The 24,364-nt window shown below is 44.4% G+C and overlaps 1 protein-coding gene across 1 annotated transcript in view; it reads left to right on the top strand.

Moving 5' to 3' along the window:
* LAMA1 (laminin subunit alpha 1) overlaps positions 1 to 24,364 on the top strand; it is a 3,417,884-nt gene that overhangs the window by 2,959,519 nt on the left and 434,001 nt on the right. Inside the window, exon 47 of the mRNA XM_044066516.1 lies at positions 11,309 to 11,460. Coding sequence (XP_043922451.1) covers positions 11,309 to 11,460 — 152 coding nt within the window. The remainder of the gene's footprint in view (positions 1 to 11,308; positions 11,461 to 24,364) is intronic.

The following is a 24,364-nucleotide window of genomic DNA, read 5'->3' as shown; positions in this document are numbered from 1 at the left end:
AGTGGATGCCCTATCCTTCAGCTGGAAAAGCCTATCAGTCTATGCCTTTCCTCCTCTGCATCTACTCTCCAAGGTCTTACCAAAAGTCAGGCAGGAAAACCCAAAAATGAACCTAGTTGCTCTGGACTGGCCTCGCCAGCACTGGTACCCACTTCTAAGGAATATGTCAACTTCCTCCATGATGTTCATCGTGCATACAGCTGCAGTCATAACAGATGGGTTCTCCTGCCGTCAGGCGGGTCCTCGGTCGGCCGAATTCCAAAGTCTAGGTCCGGCGTCAGTTGTCGTCACTTCTTCCCTGACGTCAGTGCGACAGGGGTATAAAAGAACCAGCCGACGCCATTTTCTTCAGTCTTTCTTGCCGCGCGGTGCCCGAAGCAGAAGCAGTTCGCAAGTGCCAGTCGGCCAGCTCCTGAAATTACGCAAAAAACACAAACGGCTCCAAATTACGAAAATTTTGCAACCAAAGTCTTCTTGAAAGCTAAGTACCCTGTTGGGGAAACTTTTCTTGCCTCAGACCGATGTCAGACAAAGTTAATAATTGTATTTCATGTGGGAAGCAAATACCGCATAAGGATTTCCATTCCCTCTGTATTCCTTGTTTAGGCCCAGACCACGACGTCTTGGTCTGTCGCTTTTGTGCTACATTCAACAAACGCACCATTAAGCATCGGGCGGAGTTCGCCCAGCATTATTTTGGCAAAACATTTAACTATATTATGTCGTCGGATACTCCGACTCCAGTTTTGTCTAAAAAGCGCAAAGATAAGGACCGACACACGAGGTCCGCGGCCTCTACCGACACCACGCCAAAACCGACTACACGTGGTCCGGTTCTCAGCGAGGCGCCTATGCTGCCCCTGACTACCGACGACACTTCATTGGTGGTGTCTCCTGTGCCCGAGGTCGCAGGCTCCTCGGCCCACACCCCGACTACAGATACCGAAGCCACTCTTGGCGGTGAATCTCAAAATGTGGACAGGTCCACCTCCTCTCAAGGTGTCTTCAGACCTTCCTCTTCTTTTTCCATCAAGGCTTTCACTAAGTCTAAAGCAGCCATGCATTCTAAGAGACAAGCTGCACAGGGCCCATCTCCAGGCCCCATGCCTAAAAACAGATGCTTAAAATGGCTGAGGATTTAATTACTCTTATCAGGGGTTCTCAACTCCCCGGACAAAAGGCCCAGAGTGGAGGAAGAATCCCCCTCCTCTGATCAGGGCTCCATTATTTCAGAGCACTCTGATGATCAGGAACATTCTTACTCCCCTTTTGAAGACTGTGATGCAGAGGAGTCCATTCCCTCTGTATCCCCCCCAGAGGATTACTTATTTGGGGAAACTTTGCATACCTTAAGAGAACACTTCCACTGGGAAGGCCAAGATTATTCAGATTCCAAGAAAAGGCTTAGGGAATTTCTCTTGCTACCTCAGCACAGGTCTCTGGCTATACCTCCTGTCTTGGACATACTAGATGATGTGTACTCGGAGGCCTGCCTTAACCCGGATTCTCTACCTCCAGCCCCACTCAAGCCTGACAGGTACTACAGGGTTCCTGACTCACACCAATTTCTATACAAAAGCCATGCTGCTGACCCAGAAACCATCTCACAGGGCCCCAAGGGAATTAAGGCCTCCACTGCTAAAAATCCATTACCTTCCGAGAGATTCCAGATCCTTAGAAAGGTGGGGAAAAAGGTATATACCTCAGCTACCTTAACCATGAGGGCATTAAACTGTCAGTTCCATATGCTAAAGTACCAACAGTTTTTGTTATCACAATTGAAAAGTAAAATGTCACAACCTGAACAACCAGACTTGAAGGAGTTGCAGGATTTGATGCATAGTGCAGAACAAGTGGGTAAACATACCTTACAATGTGGTTTTGATGCTCTAGAGGCCTCATGTAGAGCTGCTGTTACAGGATCAGTCATACGTAGACATGCCTGGCTCAAGGAACAAACCTTGCCAGATCATGTCAAAGCTAAATTACTAGATGCCCCTCTACAAAAGGATGTATTATTTGGTGCTAATGCTGAGGAGGTATTAAGGAAAATGGAGGAAAAGGCTAAATCAATGCAAACTGTGAAAGATTTTCTACAGGTACAACCCCACGTTTCAGGAGAAATTGGCCTTCCAAAAATTGGTCCTTTCCAGCCATGGACAGACCGCAAAGAGGTAGATACAGGCGCCCGAGGGGCAGAAGGCAATCCCAAGGATCGTTTAGAGGCAGGCAATGGCAAGCTCCTACACAAAGAGGTGGTGAGGATAACTCGCAACCATTCAGAAAGCAAGCCCAATGACTTTCCCCTTTGCATGCCAAGCAAGACTCAAATGGCAGCACCCTTAGGTGGAAAACTGGCATTGTTTTCAAAAAATTGGCATATTGTCACAAAAGACAAATGGATCCTGGACATTATAAACAGAGGCTACAGATTCCATTTTCACACCCTTCCAAAAATGAGAGGCATGCCAAACCTGCCACACAATCAAAGGGCAGAGGCACAAAGACAAATTACAGATCTCATAGACATGAAAGCTATTCAAGAGGTACCTACGCACGAACAAGGTCAAGGTTTTTATTCCAGACTATTCCTGGTACCAAGGAAGGGAAAAGATTGGAGACCTATTTTGGACCTATCCATCCTGAACACATTTCTACTCGTACCAAAATTCAAGATGCTCACTCTACAGCAGCTTCTTCCCATGCTGGGCAAGGAGTCTTGGCTGGTAACATTGGACCTCAAGGAGGCATACCTGCATGTCCCAATCAGACAAAATTACAGAAGATACCTCAGCTTTCTTGCAGGTTCAACCCATTATCAATTCTCTGCATTGCCTTTTGGCTTATCTACTGCACCCAGAGTATTCACGAAATGCCTGGCATCAGTAATTACCTACTGCAGACTTCAAGGATACAAATATACCCATATTTGGACGACTGCCTGATCCAAGTGGACAGCAAGCACATTCTTCTGAAACATCTGGCTTTTGTAATAAGGTTGTTGAATTCTCTGGGATACACAGTCAACAAAAAGAAATCAAGGCTAATAGCCTCTCAGAAAATAATTTTCCTGGGTGCCAACTTGGACACAAACACCCAGATGGCCTACCTCACGCCTGAGAAGCAGGGGCAACTAACTCAATACTTCAAAACACTAGCAAATTGCACCAGGCTGACTGCAAGGAAAATCCTGCAGGCTCTGGGATTCATGGCATCTTGCATCCTACTAATCCCATGTGCAAAGCTGCATATGAGGAAACTTCAATGGTACCTGAAAAACCTATGGTCTCAACACAGCCACAGTTTGGAAACAATAATACCACTAATTCCATGTCTACAAAAGGAATTTCTGTGGTGGGCTCAAGCATGCCAAACAAACACAGGTCTCCCATTCAGCAAGCCTCAAGCAAATCAAGTCATCACAACAGACGCTTGACTACGCCTGGGGGCGCACATGACAGATCGGTGCATTCAGGGCAAATGGTCCCAAAAAGAAAAGCACCTTCACATCAATCAAAAGGAAATGCTAGCAGTAATAAATGCTATTATAGCTTTCAAAGACCTTCTGCAACCAGGTCAACTATTGATAAGAACGGACAACACCACAGTAATGTGGTACATAAACAAACAGGGAGGAACACATTCATACCCCATATGCAGACTGGCCATGTCACTTTGGAACATGGCCATGGACTTACAAATCGAACTACAAGCACATTACTTGCCAGGCAAGGAAAACACGCTGGCAGACAACCTAAGCAGAAATATGACAGATCCACACGAATGGAAGTTGCATCCTCAAGTTTTTACAGAGATAATCCAAGCATGGGGAAGGCCAGACATAGATCTCTTTGCCTCCCACAAAAATCACCAATTGACAAAATTCTGCTCAAGGATTTTTCATCCAAAGGCCTGGAGAGTGGACGCTCTCTCTTTCAGTTGGACATCAGTGACGGTTTATGTCTTCCCGCCTCTTCCTCTGCTGCCCAAAGTTCTATTGAAAACCAGAGCAGACAGGCGAAAGATGATTCTCATTGCTCCAGACTGGCCAAGACAACACTGGTACCCACTCCTGAGGAGTCTGACACATTCCAAACCATGGACCCTGCCTCTAATGCCTCTTCTCCTGACTCAGCACAGCTTCAAAACTCTTCACAGTCAGCTAAAAACACTCAATCTAGCCACATGGAAGATTCCTTAGCATCACAACAGACCCTACTCTCCAAGGAGGTGCAGGATGTCATTTTGGAGGCCAGAAGGCCGTCTACTAGAAAAGCTTATTCCGCAAAATGGAAACGGTTTTGTGTCTGGAATGAGAAAAAGGGCCAGGATCCTGGAAAACTGAATTTACCTCAAATATTACAGTATCTAGCTGAGCTGCTAAGCAGTGGACTTTCATTCTCCTCCATCAAAATCCATGCCTCAGCCATTTCTGCAGATTACAATACTGATCCACCCTTATTCTCTCACCCCCTCTTAAGACAGTTCCTCAGAGGGGCTAAGAATCTAAAACCCCCAAGGAAACAACCAATACCTGCTTGGGATCTCAATTTCATTCTGGAAAAACTGACCTTGCCTCCTTTTGAGCCAGCTGCCTCATCAGATTTGCAATATTTGTCCTGGAAAACAGCTTTCCTTCTGGCTATTACCTCAGCTCGTAGAGTTTCAGAACTACAAGCTCTCATGGCTGTGCATCCTTTTATCATCTTCCATCAGGACAGAGTTTCATTACGAACCAACCCGTCCTTTATGCCAAAAGTGGTATCCAGGGTAGCTTTGAATCAGGCCATACACTTACCTACCTTTTATCCTAATCCTCAAAACAAAGGGGAGAGATTACTACATTCCTTGGACATCCACAGACAACTGCGTTATTATTTGGACAGAACAAAGCCTTTCAGAAAATCAGAACAGCTCTTTGTGTCCTATGCTATAGGAGCTCAAGGAAAGCCAATTTCCAAACAGACAATCTCAAAATGTATAGCCCACTGCATACGCTTTTGCTATTCTTTTCATGGCAAAACTGTACCTACAGGCATCAGATCTCACTCCACAAGGGCCACGGCTACCTCTGCAGCCTTTCTCAGAGGAGTTCCTACCAAAGATATTTTAGAAGCAGCCACTTGGAGTTCTGTGCATACCTTCTCCAAGCACTACCACCTTCCACTATACTCCAAATCTAGAGTGGGCTTTGCCACTGCAGTCTTGCAGGGCATTCTGGCTCCTCCCAGTTCCACCTAGTGCCTACCACCCCTTTCTTAGCTTTGGGATTCTACCCATCTGTTATGACTGCAGCTGTATGCACGATGAACATAGTACAGTTTTGTACCTACCATAAATGTAGATGTTCGAGTGCTAATACAGCTGCAGTCCAGGTTTCCCTCCCTCCTTCCCCTCTTGGGACAGGCCTATTGGCTAACATATCTTCATGCAACCAGATTGGGGTATTCATTCATGATGTATTTGCTTGCACTACTGTATTTTGATTATATGGCATTGCTTTATTACACAAATTTATGTATTGCCTTCCTTCTGGGGGCACCTGACATCTGGGGCAAGAAAAACTGAAGAAAATGGCGTCGGCTGGTTCTTTTATACCCATGTCGCACTGACGTCAGGGAAGAAGCGACGACAACCGACGCCGGACCTAGAGTTTGGAATTCGGCCGACCGAGGACCCGCCTGACGGCAGGAGAACCCATCTGTTATGACTGCAGCTGTATTAGCACTCGAACATCTACATTTATGGTAGGTACAAAACTGTACTGTACTTGCCTCAAATACCAAATCTACTGTCTCAGCAAACAATCAAATTCTACACACTCAGCTCCATACTCTGAATCTTGCAGCATGGCTGATCAATTAATTATTCAAATACCGCCTCTCAGTAAATCTGTGATGGATGTCATTTTGGAAGCCAGAAGGCCTAGTACTAGAAAATCTTATGCTGATAAATGGAAGAGATTCTGTGCTTGGAACCAAGTACAAAGAACAGACACAGCAAAGCCCAATATTCCTCAGATTTTTACAATATTTGACTGAGATGCTTGACAAGGGCCTATCTTTTTCTTCAATAAAAATCCATGCCTCCGCCATCTCAGCTCATCACAACACAGAGCCTCCCCTCTTTTCTCATCCTCTGCTTAAACAGTATCTTAGAGGGGCCAAAAATTTAAGGCCTCCCAGAAGATCATCAACTCCTGTATGGGACCTCAATTTTGTGCTGGAAATACTCACCCTGCCTCCATTTGAACCAGCAGCTACTGCGGATATAAAATTTCTGTCTTGGAAAACAGCTTTTCTCTTGGCAGTCACTTCAGCAAGAAGGGTTTCAGAACTACAGGCTCTCATGGCAGTGGAGCCTTTTATTATATTTTACCTGGACAGGGTGTCCCTCAGGACCAGTTCTTCTTTTATGCCTACGGTAGTATCCAGTGTGGCTCTTAACCAGGCCATTCACCTGCCAACATTTTACCCAAATCTGCAGAATAAGGGGGAGAGTATTCAGCATTCATTGGATGTACACAGACAACTATCTACCTATGGGGATTCTGATGCAGAGGACTCCATTCCCTCTGCTTCCCCTCCAGAGGATTTCTCTTTTGGTGAAACTTTGCATACTCTTAGGGAGCATTTCTGCTAGGAAAGCCAGGATTACTCTGACTCCAAAAGAGGCTTAGGGAATTCTTACTCCTACCTCAACACAGGCCTTTAGCTATCCCTTCTGTACTGGACATTCTAGATGATACCTTCTTGGAATCTAGCCTGGCCCCTGACACTTTACCCCAGCTCCCAGAAAACCTGACAGGAATTACAGAGTACCTGACTCTCACAAGTTCCGCTTTAAGAATCCTACTGTGGCCCCTGAGACCATTTCACAGGGACCCAAAGGCATTAAGGCTACTACTGCCAAAAACCCTACCCCCTCTGAAAGAGATTCCAGGACCGTGGACAGATGAGATAAGAAGGTCTACACTTCTGCAACTTTGGCCATTAGGGCCTTAAACTGCCAGTTTCATATGTTAAAGTATCAGCAGCATATTATTGGATTGCTTAAACAGAAAATTATGTTGATTCCTGATTGTGCTGAAAATAAATAATTACAGGATTTAATGCATTCTGCTGAACAAGTTGGAAAACATACTTTGCAATGTTGTTTTGATTCATTAGAGGCATCTTGCAGGGCTGCTGTCACTAGGTCTGTACTTAGAAGGCATGCTTGACTTAAGGATCAAACTTTGCCAGATCATGTTAAAGCTAAATTACTGGATGCTCCCTTAAACCAGACTGCCTGTTTGGCAACCAAGCAGAAGAAGTACTTAAAAAAGATGGAGGAAAAATCTAAATCTATGCAAACTGTTAAAGATTTCCTGCAAGTACAGCCTCCCAGATTTAGTAGGCACTGGCCTTCTAAGAATTGGTCCTTTCCTGCCTCTTCCAGGCCTTCTCAGTCTAAACCCAGAACCAGCAGACCACCCAGGCTTCAGTTTCAAGGTACTCCCATGCCTAAGCAGTGGGGGGCTCCCACTTCCAAAGCTGGAAGTAATAAGACACCCCCACTATGGTCAACTGTCACAGTGACTTAACTTTAAACCTTCCAAGCCCTGCTCAACTGACTGTTCCTTTAGGGGGAAAGATCGCCCTGCATGCAAAAAACTTGGAGCTCATTACCCAAGACAAATGGGTTTTTAATATAGTTTCCCAAGGATACAGATTCCACTTCCACTCCTTACCAACCCCAAACGGTTGGCCAGACCTACCCCCAAATCAGTGGGCAGAGGCTCAAATGTAGGTTCTCTCTCTTCTAAGCATCAAGGCTATTCAACCTGTCCCAGAAGAAGAATGGGGGCAAAGTTTTTACTCAAGACTTTTCCTAGTACCCAGAAAGGACAATTCCTGGCATCCTATCCTGGACCTGTCTATCCTAAACACCTTTTTGGTAATCCCAAAATTCAAAATGCTAACTCTTCATCAGGTGCTTCCCATGATAGGCAAAAATGCCTGGTTGGCAACACTGGATTGAAAGGAAGCCTACCCGCACATCCCAATCAGGGAATCTTGCAGAAGATACCTATGCTTCAAAGCAGGTTACATGCACTGTCAGTTCTCTGCACTGCCCTTTGGCTTATCTACTGCGCCCAGGGTATTCACAAAGTGCCTAGCTCCAGTCATTGCATTTTGCAGGCAAAGAAATATTTAAATATACCCATACCTGGATGATTGTCTAATTCAGGCAGAAAGCCATGACATACTATTAAATCATCTGGCATTTGTAAAGAAATTACTAACTTCTCTGGGATACACCATAAACGAAAAGAAATCACATCCAGTACCCTGCCAACAAATTGTAATCCTGGGAGTAAGCTTGAATACAACTTCCCAGCTGGCCTACCTCACGCCAGAGAAACAAGTTTATTTGACAGCCTACTTCAAACTACTGGCCACAAAGACCCCGCTATCTTCAAGGAAAATCCTGCAAGCCCTGGGGTTCATGGCCTCTTGCATTCTACTAATTCCATATGCAAGACTGCATATGAGGAAACTACAATGGTATCTAAACAGCCTATGCTGTCAACATTTTCAGGACCTAGAATCAATGATTCCTATCATCCCTTGTCTAAAAACAGAGTTCCTTTGGTGGGCAGAGGCCTGCCACCACAACAAGTGACTGCCATTCACTCTGTCCCCTGCCGCCCAAACCCCCTAACTACAGACGCATCAGACTGTGCATGGGGGGCTCACTTGACAGGGCAGTGCATTCAGGGCAAATGGAACCAGAGTTAAATGCACCTGCATATCAATCAAAAAGAAATGTTAGCTGTACAGAATGCTCTTACAGCCTTCAAGGATCACATTATTCCAGGACAATTATTGGTAAAGACGAACAACACCACTGTTATGTGGTACATAAACAAGCAAGGGGGAACCCACTCATACCCTCTCTGCAGACTAGCCATGGCTCTGTGGAACACAGCCTTGAGCTTCTAAGTGCACCTAAAAGCTCAATTCCTACCAGGCAAGCTAAATACACTGGCAGATGATCTAAGCAGAAATCTCATGGACCCACACGAGTGGAAACTGGAACCAAAGATATTCAGCATTTTGAAAATCAAATGGGGTAGCACAGAGATAGACCTGTTTGCCTCCCCTCAGAACCACAGTTGGACAAATTCTGCACAAGGACTCCCCACAGACAAGCTTGGAAAGTGGATGCCCTGTCCTTCACCTGGAAAAACCTATCGGTTTATGCCTTTCCCCTTCTCCCTCTTCTCTCCAAAGTGCTACTAAAGATCAAACAGGGCAAACCAAGGACAATTCTTATTGCACCAAACTGGCCACGCCAACACTGGTACCCCCTCTTGCGCAGTGTGTCACTGTTGGAACCATGGCACCTGCCTCAGACCCCTGCTCTACTGTCCCAGCAGGAGGGCCAGATTCTGCACCCGTAGCTTCAAACCCTGAACCGTGCAGCCTGGCTAATTACTTGATCTCTCCGTTACTATCCCTCAGTAAGCAAGTGATGGATGTCATTCTGGAGGCAAGGAGGCCTAGTACTAGAAAATCCTAGGCTGAAAAATGGAAAAGATTCTGTTCCTGGAGCCAAACTCATGGGATGGGCACAACAGTGCCCAATTTACAGCACATTCTTCAATACTTAACTGAGGTACTTCACAAGAGCCTTTCCTTTTCTTCCATCAAAATTCATGTCTCGGCCATTTCAACACATTATAATACAGAGCCACCCCTCTTCTCTTATCCACTGCTCAAGCAATTCCTCAGAGAGGCCAAAAACTTAAGACCACCCAGGAGAGCCCCTACTCCAGCCTGGGACCTTAACTTTGTATTGGAAAAGCTCACTCTACCTTCCTTTGAGCCAGCTGCAAATGCAGAGTTGAAATTCCTTTCTTAGAAAACAGCCTTCCTTCTAGCCATCACTTCAGCAAGAAGGGTGTCTGAATTACAGGCCCTCATGCAGTGGAGCCTTTCATCATCTTTCATGCGGACAGGGTGTCCCTCAGGACCAGTCCTTCCTTTATGCCGAAGGTGGTATCCAGTGTGGCCCTTAGTCAGTCCATTTATTTGCCAACCTTCTTTTCTAATCCACAGAACAAAGGAGAACAAATACTGCACTCCTTGTACGTGCACAAACAACTTAGATTTTACTTGGACAGGACTAAGTCTCTCAGGAAATCTGAACAGCTGCTGGTTGCATTTGCTGCAGGGGCAGAGGGGAAGGCCATTTCAAAGCAAACCATTTCTAAGTGGATAAGCCATTGCATTCATTTCTGCTATAAGCACTATGGAAAACCTACCCCAGAGGGGATAAGTCCTCGTTCCACCAGGGCTGCATCTACGTCTACAGCCTTTCTCAGAGGTGTCCCTACCAGGGACATCCTAGAAGCTGCTACCTGGAGTTCTGTATATACCTTCACTAAGCATTACCACTTGCCAATTTTTTTAAATCCAGAGCTGGCTTTGCCACTGCAGTCTTGCAGGACCTTATAGCTGGTCATAATGCTATCTAATTGCTTCTTACCCAAATGTAATGACTGCAGCAGTGAAACACGAAGAACATAGTACAGTTGTGTACAATTACCATAAATGTAGATGTTCGAGTGTATTCACCATTGCAGTCCTGGTTACCCTTCCTCCAGCCCCCTGACTTCTATTGACTATACCTCTATTCTTGTTTACTATGCTTAAACCTTTCTGGTGTATTTGCTTTTTGTTGGAGGTGTAACCTTGTATATAACTGCTTCCCATTATGGGGACACCTGACATCTGGTGCAAGAAAAACTGATGTAATGGCGTCGGCTGCATGCTTTATATCCCTGACTACCTGACGTCATGGAAGATGAAACAGCAACTGACGCAGGACCCAAGACTTTGATAATCAGGTCGACTGAGGGCTACCTGCAAGCAGATAACCCAAATGTAATGACTGCAACAGTGAATACACTCGAACATCTACATTTATGATAAGTGTACACAACTGTACTTTTTAAGCCCTCCTCATAGAGCATCTGATATGGTTAATTAGCTGTCTTAAATTCAAAACAGTAATAATTTAACCAAAGTGTATGCGGTTTATGTACTTTATATCTGCCTGCAGTTTTAAGTCCACCTCATAGATCATCTGATATAGTTAATTAGCTGTCTTAAATTCAAAACAGTAATAATTTTACCAAAATGTATGCGGTCTATGTACTTTATATCTGCTTGCAGTTTTAACCTGAATCTAAAGAAAGGGGGGATTGCTGTATTTTTTCATGTGCCAGCAAGGTTGATAGACTGTTCTCTACTTGCAGCCCTTCTTTGCCGTAATGCTAATTGATGGTCACATTGAAGTACATGTCAATGCCGGAGATGGAACTAGTACAAGAAAGTTGCTTATCAAGTCTTCTTCTGGAACTTTCTCTGATGGACAGGAGCACTCTGTCATATTTGTTCGTAATAAAAGGTAAGTATATTTTATTACTAGTTATAAATTGCCTTTCCTGTATATTGATGAAAAAGCCTTTTTGTGTATGCACACACTATGTCTTGGAGCTGGTTGTGTATTTCAGCAAAAAATAAAATATTGTATAATGTGCGTATGTGTGAGTGTATAATACTTGCAAATGCATTTTGTGATAAGTGGCAAAGCAGTACATTTTGAAATACATTCCAAGCAACACTTCTACATGTTCCATTTATCCATTTTTTGACTGATTTTTTTTTATTAGAGTAGTGTTTTCCATTGGCTGCTGTGGGTTGTGGTAATTGTTACCCATTTTTGTCTGTTTTCTTCGTTAGAGTAGTGTTTTCCATTGGCTGCACCCATTTTTTTTCTGGTTTCTTCGTTAGTGTTTGCCGTTGGCTGCAGTGGGTTGTGGTAATTAGTTTGCGTAAGTTTTTATGAATGGAGTGTCTTATGGATGATATTCTACTGTAAGTTTGAGATAATTTTAATATTTTCTTCTATAATGCCAGTACTTTTTTATGTGTTTTGGTAGTGTGGAAAGAGCAGTATTAGGATATGTTACTTTTCCAGTTTGTTTTTATTTTCTTTCAGTTAGGCCAGTCTTGGGTAATATTTGCTGGTGTTTATTTTCTGATTGCACATCAGCAGTGTTTAGTTTACTTTTTAGTCTTTTTCTTTTTTGCATTCTGATGTGAATGTTTTACATTTCTATGGGGTTGATATAGGTTGGTAGTGTTTTGTGTTTTTTAGGGGAGTATATGCATTTGTGTGTGTATGTGTAGTGCGGCAAGTTATTTTCTTTTTCAGTGAAGTGAATGGGAGCTTTGGTCTAAGTTTAACTTTATTTTTAATGTTCATCGTGTTTCACTGTTGCAGTCATTACTCTTGGATTATCCTGCTGGCAGGCTACCCGCAGTCGGTCTGAATTCCAAAGTCCTGGTCTTGCGTCGGTTGCTGTTGCCTCTTCCCTGATGTCAGTGTGCCGGGGGTATAAAAGATGCAGCCGACGCCATTTTCTTCAGTCTTTCTTGCCGCGCGGTGCCCGAATCAAAAGCAGTTCACAAGTGCCGGTCAGCCAACTCCTGAGATTTTCGTGTTCGAATTTCAGATCCGAAGTCTTCATTTAAAGCTAAGTACCCCGTTGGGGAAACTTTTTTCTTGCTCCAGACCTATGTCAGAAAAAGTTAATTGTATTTCTTGTGGGAAGCAAATACCTCATAAGGACTTCCATTCTTATTGTATTCCTTGCCTAGGCCCTGATCACAATGTTGCTAATTGCAGGTTTTGTGCTAGATTTAACCAACGCACTATTAAGCATTGGCACGATTTTGCATTTCATTACTTTGGCTGAAGATTTAATTGTACGATGTCGTCGGATAGTCATCCGACTACCGCAATTCACAAGAAACGCAAGGAAAAGCACAGGCATCCGAGGTCCAAAACTGACGACGAGGCTTCTTCTAAGCCAGTCGCCGGTTCACCAGTTCTCAGTGAGGCGCTTTCGCAGCCCCTGACGCCCGCTACCTCAGAGCCGCAGGCCGCTTCCGACTCCCACGTGGAGCCGACTGGGCCGCAGGAAACTCAAGGTATTGGACACTCGTAAAATATTCCCTCAGAGGGGTCCAGAGCCGCTGAGCAGGCATCGGCTTCTGAGGGTGTTTTCAGGCCTACACAGCTATATGTAAAACCGACTTCAGCTTCAAAGGCAAAGACTAAAGCACCACTAAAGACAAAGAAACAAGTGCAGCAATCTCATGGACAGGCCTCCATGCCTAAAAAACAGATGCTCAAAATGGCCGAAAACCTAATTACTCTGATCAGGGGTTCCCATCCCCCTCCTGATAAGAGGCCTAGGCAAGAGACAGAATATGAATCTTCAGATCAGGTTTCCATTTCCTCTGACCAGGAATACTCTCTTCCTCCTTATGAGGATTCTGATGCTGAAGAATCTATCCCTTCAGCCTCTCCTCCTGAGGATTATTCTTTTGGGGAAACTCTGCATACCATGAGGGAGCACTTTCACTGGGAGAGTCAAGATTACTCAGAATCTAAGAAAAGGCTCAGAGATTTTCTTTTACTTCCTCAGCACAGGCCTCTTGCTTTTCCCCCTGTTTTAGACATTGTAGATGATGTATTTTCAGAGTCCAGCCGGTCTCCTGACTCTTTACCCCCTGCACCTGTTAAGCCTGACGGATACTACAGGGTTCCAGACTCACATAAATTTCTTTATAAAAACCCTGCTGCTGACCCAGAAACTATATCCCAGGGTCCCAAAGGGGTCAAGGCTTCCACTGCAAAAAACCCTATTCCCTCTGATAGGGATTCAAGGGCTCTGGACAGATGGGGAAAAAGGTTTACACTTCTGCTACCTTGGCTGTAAGGGCTTTAAATTGTCAGTTTCATATGCTTAAATATCAGCAATACTTAATGTCCCTGCTTAAACAAAAGATGTTGACAATTTCTGAATGTGCAGAAAACAAGGAAATGAAGGATTTATTGCATGCAGCTGAACAAATGGGAAAGCATACTTTGCAATGTGGCTTTGATTCTCTGGAGGCCTCTTGCAGGGCCGCTGTTACAGGTCCTGTTATTAGGAGGCATGCTTGGTTAAAGGAACAGAATCTGCCTGATCATGTTAAAGCAAAATTATTGGATGCTCCATTACAGCATGATACTTTGTTTGGTGTTAAAGCAGAAGAGGTGTTGAAGAAAATGGAGGACAAAGCGAAATCTATGCAGACGGTTAAGGATTTCTTACAGGTACAGCCACCCAGATTTAGCAGGAACTGGCCTACAAAGAATTGGTCCTTTCCAGTGTCAGACAGGCCACAAAGAGGCAGATACAGATGCCCCAGAGGCAGATTCCTGTCCCAAGGCTCATACAGGCCTAAACAATGGGGTGCTTCTACCTCCAAAAGCGGAGAAGACAAATCACAGCCATACAGGAAACAGTCCCAATGACTTTCCCCTACCAGCCCCAAGCACTTATCTTTTGGCAGCACCCTTTGGGGGATAATTAGCACTTTTTTCACAAAACTGGCACATGATCACCCAGGACAAATGGGTCTTGAATATAGTGTCTCAGGGCTACCGGTTCCACTTTCACATCCTGCCACGGGCAAAAGGTATGCCAGACCTGCCACAAAATCAATGGACAGAGGCACAAAAGCAAGTTTAATCCCTCATGGACATGAGGGCCATTCATCAAGTACCACAGCAAGAGCAGGGACAAGGATTTTACTCAAGACTTTTCTTGTTGTCCAGAAAGGACAAAGCCTGGAGACCAATACTGGACCTATCTATTCTAAACACATACCTGGATATTCCAAAATTCAAAATGTTGACTCTGCAGCAGCTTCTGCCCATGCTGGGCAAGAAGGCATGGCTTGTAACTTTGGACCTAAATGGGGCATATCTGCATGTCCCAATCAGACAATCTTGCAGAAGATACCTCAGATTCATAGCTGGCTGAATGCACTACCAATTCTCTGCACTGCCCTTTGGTTTATTTACTGCGCCCATGGTCTTCACAAAATACCTGGCACCAGTAATTGCTTTTTGCAGACAAAGAGGAATTCAAATATATCCTTACTTGGACTACTGCCTTATTCAAGCAGAGAGCAAGGACATTCTACTAAAGCATCTGGCGTTTGTAAAAAGATTACTAATTTGCCTAGGGTACACAGTAAACGAAAAGAAACCAAAACTAGTACCCTCTCAAAAGATAATATTCCTGGGTGCAAGCTTAAATACAACTGCCCAGATGGCTTATCCCATGCCAGACAAACAAAGGCAACTGACTTTTTACTTCAAAACATTGGCAACAAAGACCCAGTTATCTGCAAGGAAAATACTGCAGGCTTTGGGCTTCATGGCATCCTGCATTCTGCTAATTCCATATGCAAGACTGCATATGATGAAACTACAATGGCATCTAAAAAGTGTTTGGACTCAACATTGTCACAGCCTGGAAACAGTAATTACCCTCATTCCCTGCCTGCAACAGAGTTTCGATGGTGGGCAGAGGCATGTCACCACAACAAGGGGCAGCCATTCATTTTACCCACAGCCTGGCAGACACTAACAGATGCATCAGATTATGCCTGGGGGGCACACATGGCAGGAAAATGTATTCAGGGCACATGTCCCGCAAGCCAACTGCATCTTCATATCAATCAAAAAGAGATGCTAGCTGTTCAGAATTCCTTGACAGCCTTCAAGGATCTACTTCATCCAGGACAATTGCTGTTAAAGACAGACAATACTACAGTCATGTGGTACATAAACAAGCAGGGAGGCACACATTCCTACCCCCTCTGCAGACAAGCCATGACTTTGTGGAACACAGCATTGACTTATCAAGTACACCTGCAAGCACAATTCCTGCCAGGAAAAACAAATACTCTGGAAGACGAACTAAGCAGAAACCTCATGGATCCTCACGAGTGGAAACTGGATCCACACATCTTCAGCATGATAACAAGGAAATGGGGATGCCCAGACATAGATCTATTTGCCTCCCCTCACAACTGCCAACTACAGAGATTCTTCACAAGGACTTATCACAAGCAAGCATGGAAAGTGGATGCTCTATCATTCAGCTGGAAAGCCCTTACAGTATATGCCTTCCCTCCACTGCCTCTCCTTCCCGAGGTACTCCTAAAGGTCAGACAAGAGAAGCCAAAAATGATACTGATTGCCCCAGACTGGCCCCGTGAGCACTGGTACCCAATCCTAAAGAGCTTGTCTCAAGGCCCAGCCTGGACATTACCTCAAATTCCTCACTTACTGACCCAGCAAAACAATCAGATCCTGCACAGCCAGCTCAGAACCCTAAATCTGGCAGCATGGCGGATAATGTAACCATTCAGAACACACCTCTCTCTAAAGCAGTTATGGATGTTATTTTGGAGGCCAGGAGGCCCAGCACCAGAAAATCTTATGCAGAAAAATGGAAGAGATTCTGTGCTTGGAACCAGGCACAAGGAATTGACATGCTTGTACCAAATATTTCTCGGATTTTACAATACCTAACTGAGATGCTGAACAAAGGCCTATCCTTTTCATCAATTAAGATCCATGCCTCTGCCATTTCAGCTTATTACAATACAGATCCACCTATTTTTTTCACATCCACTGCTAAGGCAGTACCTCAGAGGGGCCAAAAACATAAGACCTCTAAGGAGAGCGCCAATACCTGCATGGGATCTCAATTATGTCTTGGAAAAACTCTCACTGCCTCCTTTTGAGCCAGCCAATACAGCTGAGATAAAATTCTTATCATGGAAAACAGCTCTGCTCCTAGCAATAACCTCGGCAAGAAGAGTCTCAGAGTTACAGGCACTAATGGCTGTGGAACCTTTTATAATTTTCCATCCAGACAGGGTTTCTCTGAGGACAAACCCAACATTTATGCCTAAGGTAGTGTCCAGTATGGCCCTTAACCAAACCATTAATTTGCCTACCTTTTATCCAAACCCACAGAATAAGGGGGAGAGACTTCTGCATTCTTTGGACATACACAGACAGCTACGTTTCTACTTGGACAGAACTAAAGCTTTCAGGAAAAACCGAGCAACTCTTAGTGGCATATGCTGCAGGATCACAAGAAAAGGCTATCTCAAAGCAGACTATTCCAAAATGGATAGGCCACTGCATTCGTTTCTGCTATTCACAACATGGCAAATCAGTGCCTAAGGGCATTAGGCCACATTCAACCAGAGCAGCAGCCACTTCAGCAGCCTTCCTCAGAGGAGTACCAACCAAGGACATATTAGAGGCTGCAACTCGGACTTCAGTGCACACTTTTACCAAGCACTACCACTTACCTCTTTACTCTTAAATCCAGAGCAGGCTTTGCCACTGCAGTTCTGCAGGGCCTCATAGCCACTCCTAATTCTATTTAGATCCAGCCACCCAACCTCAGCTTTGGGATTCAACCCAAGTGTAATGACTGCAACAGTGAAACACGATGAATATAGTACAGATGTTCATCATGCATACAGCTGCAGTCATAACAGATGGGTTATCCTGCCGTCAGGCGGGTCCTCGGTCGGCCGAATTCCAAAGTCTAGGTCCGGCGTCGGTTGTCGTCGCTTCTTCCCTGACGTCAGTGCGGCAGGGGTATAAAAGAGCCAGCCGGCGCCATCTTCTTCAGTCTTTCTTGCCGCGCGGTGCCCGAAGCAGAAGCAGTTCGCAAGTGCCGGTCGGCCAGCTCCTGAGATTTACGAAAATATTTCAGCTGAAGTCTTCTTGAAAGCTAAGTACCCCATTGGGGAAACTTTTCTTGCCTCAGACCGATGTCAGACAAAGTTAATAATTGCATTTCATGTGGGAAGCAAATACCGCATAAGGATTTCCACTCTTTCTGTATTCCTTGCTTACGCCCAGACCACGACGTCTCGGCCTGCCGTTTTTGTGCTAGATTCAACAAACGCACTATTAAGCATCGGGCGGAGTTCGCCCATCACTATTTTGGTAAAAAATTTAATTATATTATGTCGTTGGATACTCCGACTCCAGTTTTGAGTAAAAGACGCAAAGATAAGGACCGACATACGAGGTCCGTGACTTCTACTGACACCACGCTAAGGCCAACTACCGGTTCTCCGGTCCTCAGCGAGGCGCCTACGCAGCCCCTGAGTACCGATGACACTTCATTACCGGTGTCTTCTGTGCCCGAGGTCGCAGGCTCCTCGGCCCCCATTCCGACTACAGATACTGACGCCACTCTTGGCGGGGAAACTCAGAGTTTAGACAGGCCTGCCATTTCTCAAGGTGTCTTCAGGCCTTCCTCCTTCTCTATTAAGGCTTTCACAAAATCTAAAGCAGCCATGAAAACTAAAAAACAAGGACCACAGGCCCCCTCTCAAGGCCCCATGCCTAAAAAACAGATGCTCAAAATGGCTGAGGATTTGATTACTCTTATCAGGGGTTCTCAACCCCCCTCGGACAAAAGGCCCAGATTAGAGGAAGACTACCCTTCCTCAGATCAAGCCTCTATTGCCTCTGAACATTCTGAGGACCAGGAATTTACATATTCTCCTTTTGAAGACTCTGATGCAGAGGAGTCTATTCCCTCGGTCTCCACCCCTGAGGACTACTCTTTTGGGGAAACCCTACATACTTTGAGGGAACACTTTCACTGGGAAGGCCAAGATTACTCAGATTCCAAGAAAAGTCTCAGGGATTTTCTCTTGCTCCCCCAGCATAGGCCTCTGGCTATCCCTCCTGTCTTAGATATATTAGATGATGTGTACACAGAAGCCAGCCTCAACCCAGATTCTTTACCTCCAGCTCCTGTTAAACCAGACAGGTATTACCGGGTTCCTGATTCACACCAGTTCCTATACAAAAGCCATACTGCTGACCCAGAAACTATTTCACAGGGTCCCAAGGGAATTAAGGCCTCTACAGCTAAAAACCCATTACCTTCAGAGAGAGATTCCAGAGCTTTAGAAGGGTGGGGGAAAAAGGTGTATACCTCGGCCACTTTAACCATGAAGGCATTAAACTGTCAGTTCCATATGTTAAAGTATCAGCAGTTTTTGTTATCTCAGTTGAAAAGCAAAATGACACAACCTGAGCAACCAGATTTAAAAGAGTTGCAGGATTTGTTGCATAGTGCAGAGCAAGTGGGTAAACATACCTTGCAGTGTGGTTTTGATGCTTTAGAGGCCTCATGTAGAGCTGCTGTTACAGGGTCTGTCATACGTAGACATGCTTGGCTCAAAGTGCAAACCTTACCAGATCATGTCAAAGCTAAATTACTAGATGCACCTCTTCAAAAAGATGTACTGTTTGGTGTTAAAGCTGAGGAGGTACTAAAGAAAATGGAGGAAAAGGCGAGATCAATGCAAACAGTGAAAGATTTCCTGCAGGTACAACCTACACGTTTCAGCAGAAATTGGCCTTCAAAAAATTGGTCCTTTCCAGCCACGGACAGACCTCTAAGAGGCAGATACAGACGCCCGAGGGGTAGAGGGCAATCTCAGGGATCATTCAGAGCCAGACAATGACAAGCACCAACCCCAAGAGAAGGAGAAGATAGATCACAGTCATTCAGAAAGCAGACACAATGACTTTCCCCTTTACCTGCCAAGCAAAGCTTTAATGGCAGCACCTTTAGGCGGAAAACTGGCATTATTCTCAAAAAATTGGCATATTGTCACAAAGGACAAATGGATCCTGGACATTATAGACAGAGGCTACAGATTCCACTTTCACACCCTTCCAAAAATGAGAGGCATGCCAAACCTGCCACAAAATCAAAGGGCAGAGGCACAAAAACAAATTTCAGCTCTCATGGACATGAAAGCTATTCAAGAGGTACCTGCAAAAGAACAAGGTCAAGGGTTTTATTCCAGACTATTCCTGGTACCAAGGAAAGACAAAGATTGGAGACCTATTTTAGACCTATCCATCCTAAACACATATTTACAGGTACCAAAATTCAAGATGCTCACATTACAGCAGCTTCTTCCCATGCTGGGCAAGGAGTCTTGGCTGGTAACATTGGACCTCAAGGAGGCATACCTGCATGTCCCTATCAGACAAGATTGCAGAAGATACCTCAGATTTCTTGCAGGTTCAACCCATTATCTATTCTCTGCATTGCCCTTTGGCTTATCTACTGCACCCAGAGTGTTTACGAAATGCCTGGCATCAGTAATTGCCTTCTGCAAACTTCAAGGAATACAAATATACCCATATCTGGACGACTGCCTGATCCAAGCGGACAGCAAGGACATACTTCTGAAACACCTGGCGTTTGTAATAAAACTGTTGAACTTTCTGGGATACACAGTCAACAAAAAGAAATCAAAACTAATACCCTCTTAAACAATAATTTTCCTGGGTGCCAGCTTGAATACAAACACCCAGATGGCCTACCTCACGCCAGACAAACAAGGGCAACTATCTCAATACTTCAGCAAAATGGCAACCTTCACCAGGCTGACTGCAAGGAAAGTCCTGCAGGCTCTGGGATTCATGGCATCTTGCATCCTGCTGATCCCATGTGCAAAGCTGCATATGAGGAAACTTCAATGGTACTTAAAAAACTTATGGTCTCAACACAGCCACAGTTTGGAAACAATTATACCACTCATTCCATGTCTTCAAAAGGAATTTCTGTGGTGGGCTCAAGCATGCCAAAGAAACATAGGTCTCCCATTCTGCAAGCCTCAAGCAAATCATATCATCACAACAGACGCCTCGGACTACGCCTGGGGGGCACACATGACAGATCAGTGCATTCAGGGAAAATGGTCCCAAAAAGAGAAGCACCTACACATCAACCAAAAGGAAATGCTAGCAGTACAAAATGCTATTATGGCCTTCAAAGACCTACTGCATCCAGGCCAGCTATTGATAAGGACAGACAACACCAGAGTGATGTGGTACATAAACAAACAGGGGGGAACTCATTCATACCCCCTGTACAGACTAGCCATGACCCTTTGGAACACAGCTCTGGAATTGCAAATCCAACTTCAGGCACAGTTCCTGCCAGGGAAGGAAAACACACTGGCAGACAGCCTAAGCAGAAATATGACAGATCCACACGAATGGAAGTTGCATCCTCAAGTTTTCGCAAAAATAACTCAGGCATGGGGGCAGCCAGGCATAGATCTCTTTGCTACCCACAGAAATTACCAAGTGAAAAAATGTTGCTCAAGGACCTATTATCCACAGGCCTGGAAAGTGGACGCACTTTCTTTCAGTTGGACAACATTGACAGTCTATGCCTTTCCGCCTCTCCCTCTGCTGCCCAAAGTTCTATTAAAAGCCAGAGCAGAGAGGCTGAAAATGATTCTCATTGCTCCAGACTGGCCAAGACAACACTGGTATCCACTTCTGAAGAGCCTGACGCATTCCCCACCATGGATCCTACCTCTAGTGCCTCTTCTGTTGTCCCAGCACAACTTCAAAACTCTTCACAGCCAGCTCAAAACCCTAAATCTAGCCGCATGGAGAATCCCTTGATTTCCCAACAGACCCTCCTCTCCAAGGAGGTGCAGGATGTCATCTTGGAGGCCAGAAGACCTTCTACTAGAAAAGCCTACTCCGCCAAATGGAAACGGTTTTGTGCCTGGAATCAGAAAAAGGGTCAGAATCCTTGGGTAATAAATTTACCTCAAATATTACAGTACCTAGCTGAGATGTTAAACAGTGGACTTTCCGTCTCCTCCATCAAAATCTATGCTTCAACCATTTCTGCACAATACAACACAGATCCTCCTTTATTCTCTCATCCTCTCTTAAGACAGTTCCTCAGAGGGGCTAAGAATATAAAAACCCCAAGGAAACCACCAGTCCCTGCTTGGGTCCTCAACTTCATATTGGAAAAACTGACCCTTCCTCCATTTGAGCCAGCTGCTTCAACAGAACTACAATATTTGTCATGGAAAACAGCCTTCCTTCTGGCTATCACCTCAGCATGCAGGGTTTCGGAACTACAGGCCCTCATGGCTGTGCAACCTTTCATCATTTTCCATCAGGACACAGTTTCCTTACGAACCAACCCTACCTTCATGCCAAAGGTAGTATCCAGTGTAGCCTTGAATCAGACTATCCACTTACCTACCTTTTACCCTAACCCACAAAACAAAGGGGAAAGACTACTGCATTCCTTGGACATTCACAGACAACTTTGTTATTATTTGGACAGGACAAAGCCATTCAGGAAATCCGAGCAACTCTTTGTGTCCTATGCTACAGGTGCTCAAGGAAAGGCTATCTCCAAACAGACAATCTCAAAATGGATAGCCCACTGCATACACTTTTGTTACTCATTTCATGGAAAAGCTGTGCCTTCAAGCATCAGATCCCACTCCACAAGGGCCACAGCTACCTCTGCAGCTTTCCTCAGGGGGGTTCCTACCAAGGACATTTTGGAAGCAGCCACTTGGAGTTCAGTGCACACTTTCTCCAAACACTACCATCTTCCACTTTACTCTAAATCTAGAGCGGAATTTGCCACAGCTGTCTTGCAGGGCATCCTTGCTCCTCCTAGTTCCACTTAGTGCCTGCCACCCCTACTTAGCTTTGGGATTCTACCCATCTGTTATGACTGCAGCTGTATGCACGATGATCATAGTACAGTTTTATACCTACCATAAATGTAGATGTTCGAGTGCTCATACAGCTGCAGTCCAGGTTTCCCTCCCTCCATCCCCTCTTAGGACAGGCCTTATGGCAAACACCTTCTCATACAACCTATTTGGGGTATTCTTTTATGGTGTATTTGCTTGCAAACTACTGTTTTTTGATTATTCTATATTGCATGATTACATAAGTTTATGTTTTGCCTTCCTTCTGGGGGCACCTGACATCTGGGGCAAGAAAAACTGAAGAAGATGGCATCGGCTGGCTCTTTTATACCCCTGCCGCACTGATGTCAGGGAAGAAGCGACGACAACCGACGCCGGACCTAGACTTTGGAATTCGGCCGACCGAGGACCCGCCTGACGGCAGGATAACCCATCTGTTATGACTGCAGCTGTATGAGCACTCGAACATCTACATTTATGGTAGGTACAAAACTGTACTTTGTGCATCTACCATAAATATAGATGTTCGAGTGTATTCACTGTTGCAGTCCAGGTTACCCACCCACCATCCCCCTTTCATTGCTGGGACTTATCTTACTTCTCTATTCTATACAACCTATGTGGTGTATTTGCTTGTAGATGAAGGTAATGTTTATTTTAGTGCATGCAACTTTATTGGCATATTTTTAGCCTACCCTTTTGGGGGCACCTGCCATCTGGGGCAAGAGAAACTGAAGAAAATGGTGTTGGCTGCATCTTTTATACCCCTGGTGCACTGACGTCAGGGAAGAGGCGACAGCAACCGATGCCGGACCAGGGCATTGGAATTCAGGCCGACTGCGGGTAGCCTGCCAGCAGGATAACCCAAGAGTAATGACTGCAACAGTGAATACACTCGAACATCTACATTTATGGTAGGTACACAACTCTACTTTTTGTTTTACACTTTTCTTGTTTGTGGTGGTTTTCGATAGACAGTTTTTTTAGGATTGTGTGTTTGTCTCTGTTTGCCTGCTGAGTTTGTGAATTTTTAACAAATAGTATAAATATGACAGATGTAGGGTAATCTTAGTAGCATTGGTGACAGTTGATCACACCAAGAATGTAAATAAAAGTCAAAAATAAAAAAGGCTAACCACTGCTCGAAGTAACACCGAGTCCACTTTAATAGCAGAAACAAATTCCAGAAACAAATTAAAAACAAACTTGATTAAGAAGGCTAAGCGCTTTCTCCCTGTAACCCCAGGGCTTCTTCAGAGTCACGAATTAAACCACCCACTTTTCTTAAATAACTTCATAGTATCACATGACTAATTAAAATCTCAATTGTCATAGTGTTCTTAAAAGACCAACACAGTTTAAAAATCGTTCACTATTAACAAATACAATTCCTTTGATGGCAGTTTCAAAATATAACATGCAAATAATAAACCCTCTAAACAAAAGTAAACTTAACTTTTCAAATCTTGTTTGCCCTCATTTTTAAAGTACTCATTACTGAGCAACAATCATTGATACTCGGATTTTTTTTTTTTGCATTCAATCTTAATTGCCACATGGTTTCTTTAACCTCCAAGAGGTTATTGTGATCACCCCCTCTGTTCAGCACCAATTTTATCTATAACAAAAAATAAAAAACTTTTAAAATGATCACATTCGGTACGGTGTACATACAAAGCGTTTGTTTTTTGTTTTTGTTTTTTTAATTAATTTATTTATTTATTTTTCACGTCCCTCACATGCTCAGCTATTCTGTCCCTCATCCATCGCTTAGTTTTTCCCACGTAGAATGCTGGGTGTACATACAAAGCGTTTGTTTTTTTTTTTGTTCGTTATTTTAATTTATT

The sequence above is a fragment of the Protopterus annectens genome, chromosome 3.part1 (assembly GCF_019279795.1).
Source record: "Protopterus annectens isolate FY-2018-M chromosome 3.part1, PAN1.0, whole genome shotgun sequence".
Taxonomy (NCBI): Eukaryota; Metazoa; Chordata; order Ceratodontiformes; family Protopteridae; genus Protopterus; species Protopterus annectens.
The sequence above is the reverse complement of the archived record's forward strand: the minus strand, read 5'-3'. Positions and strand labels throughout refer to the sequence as shown.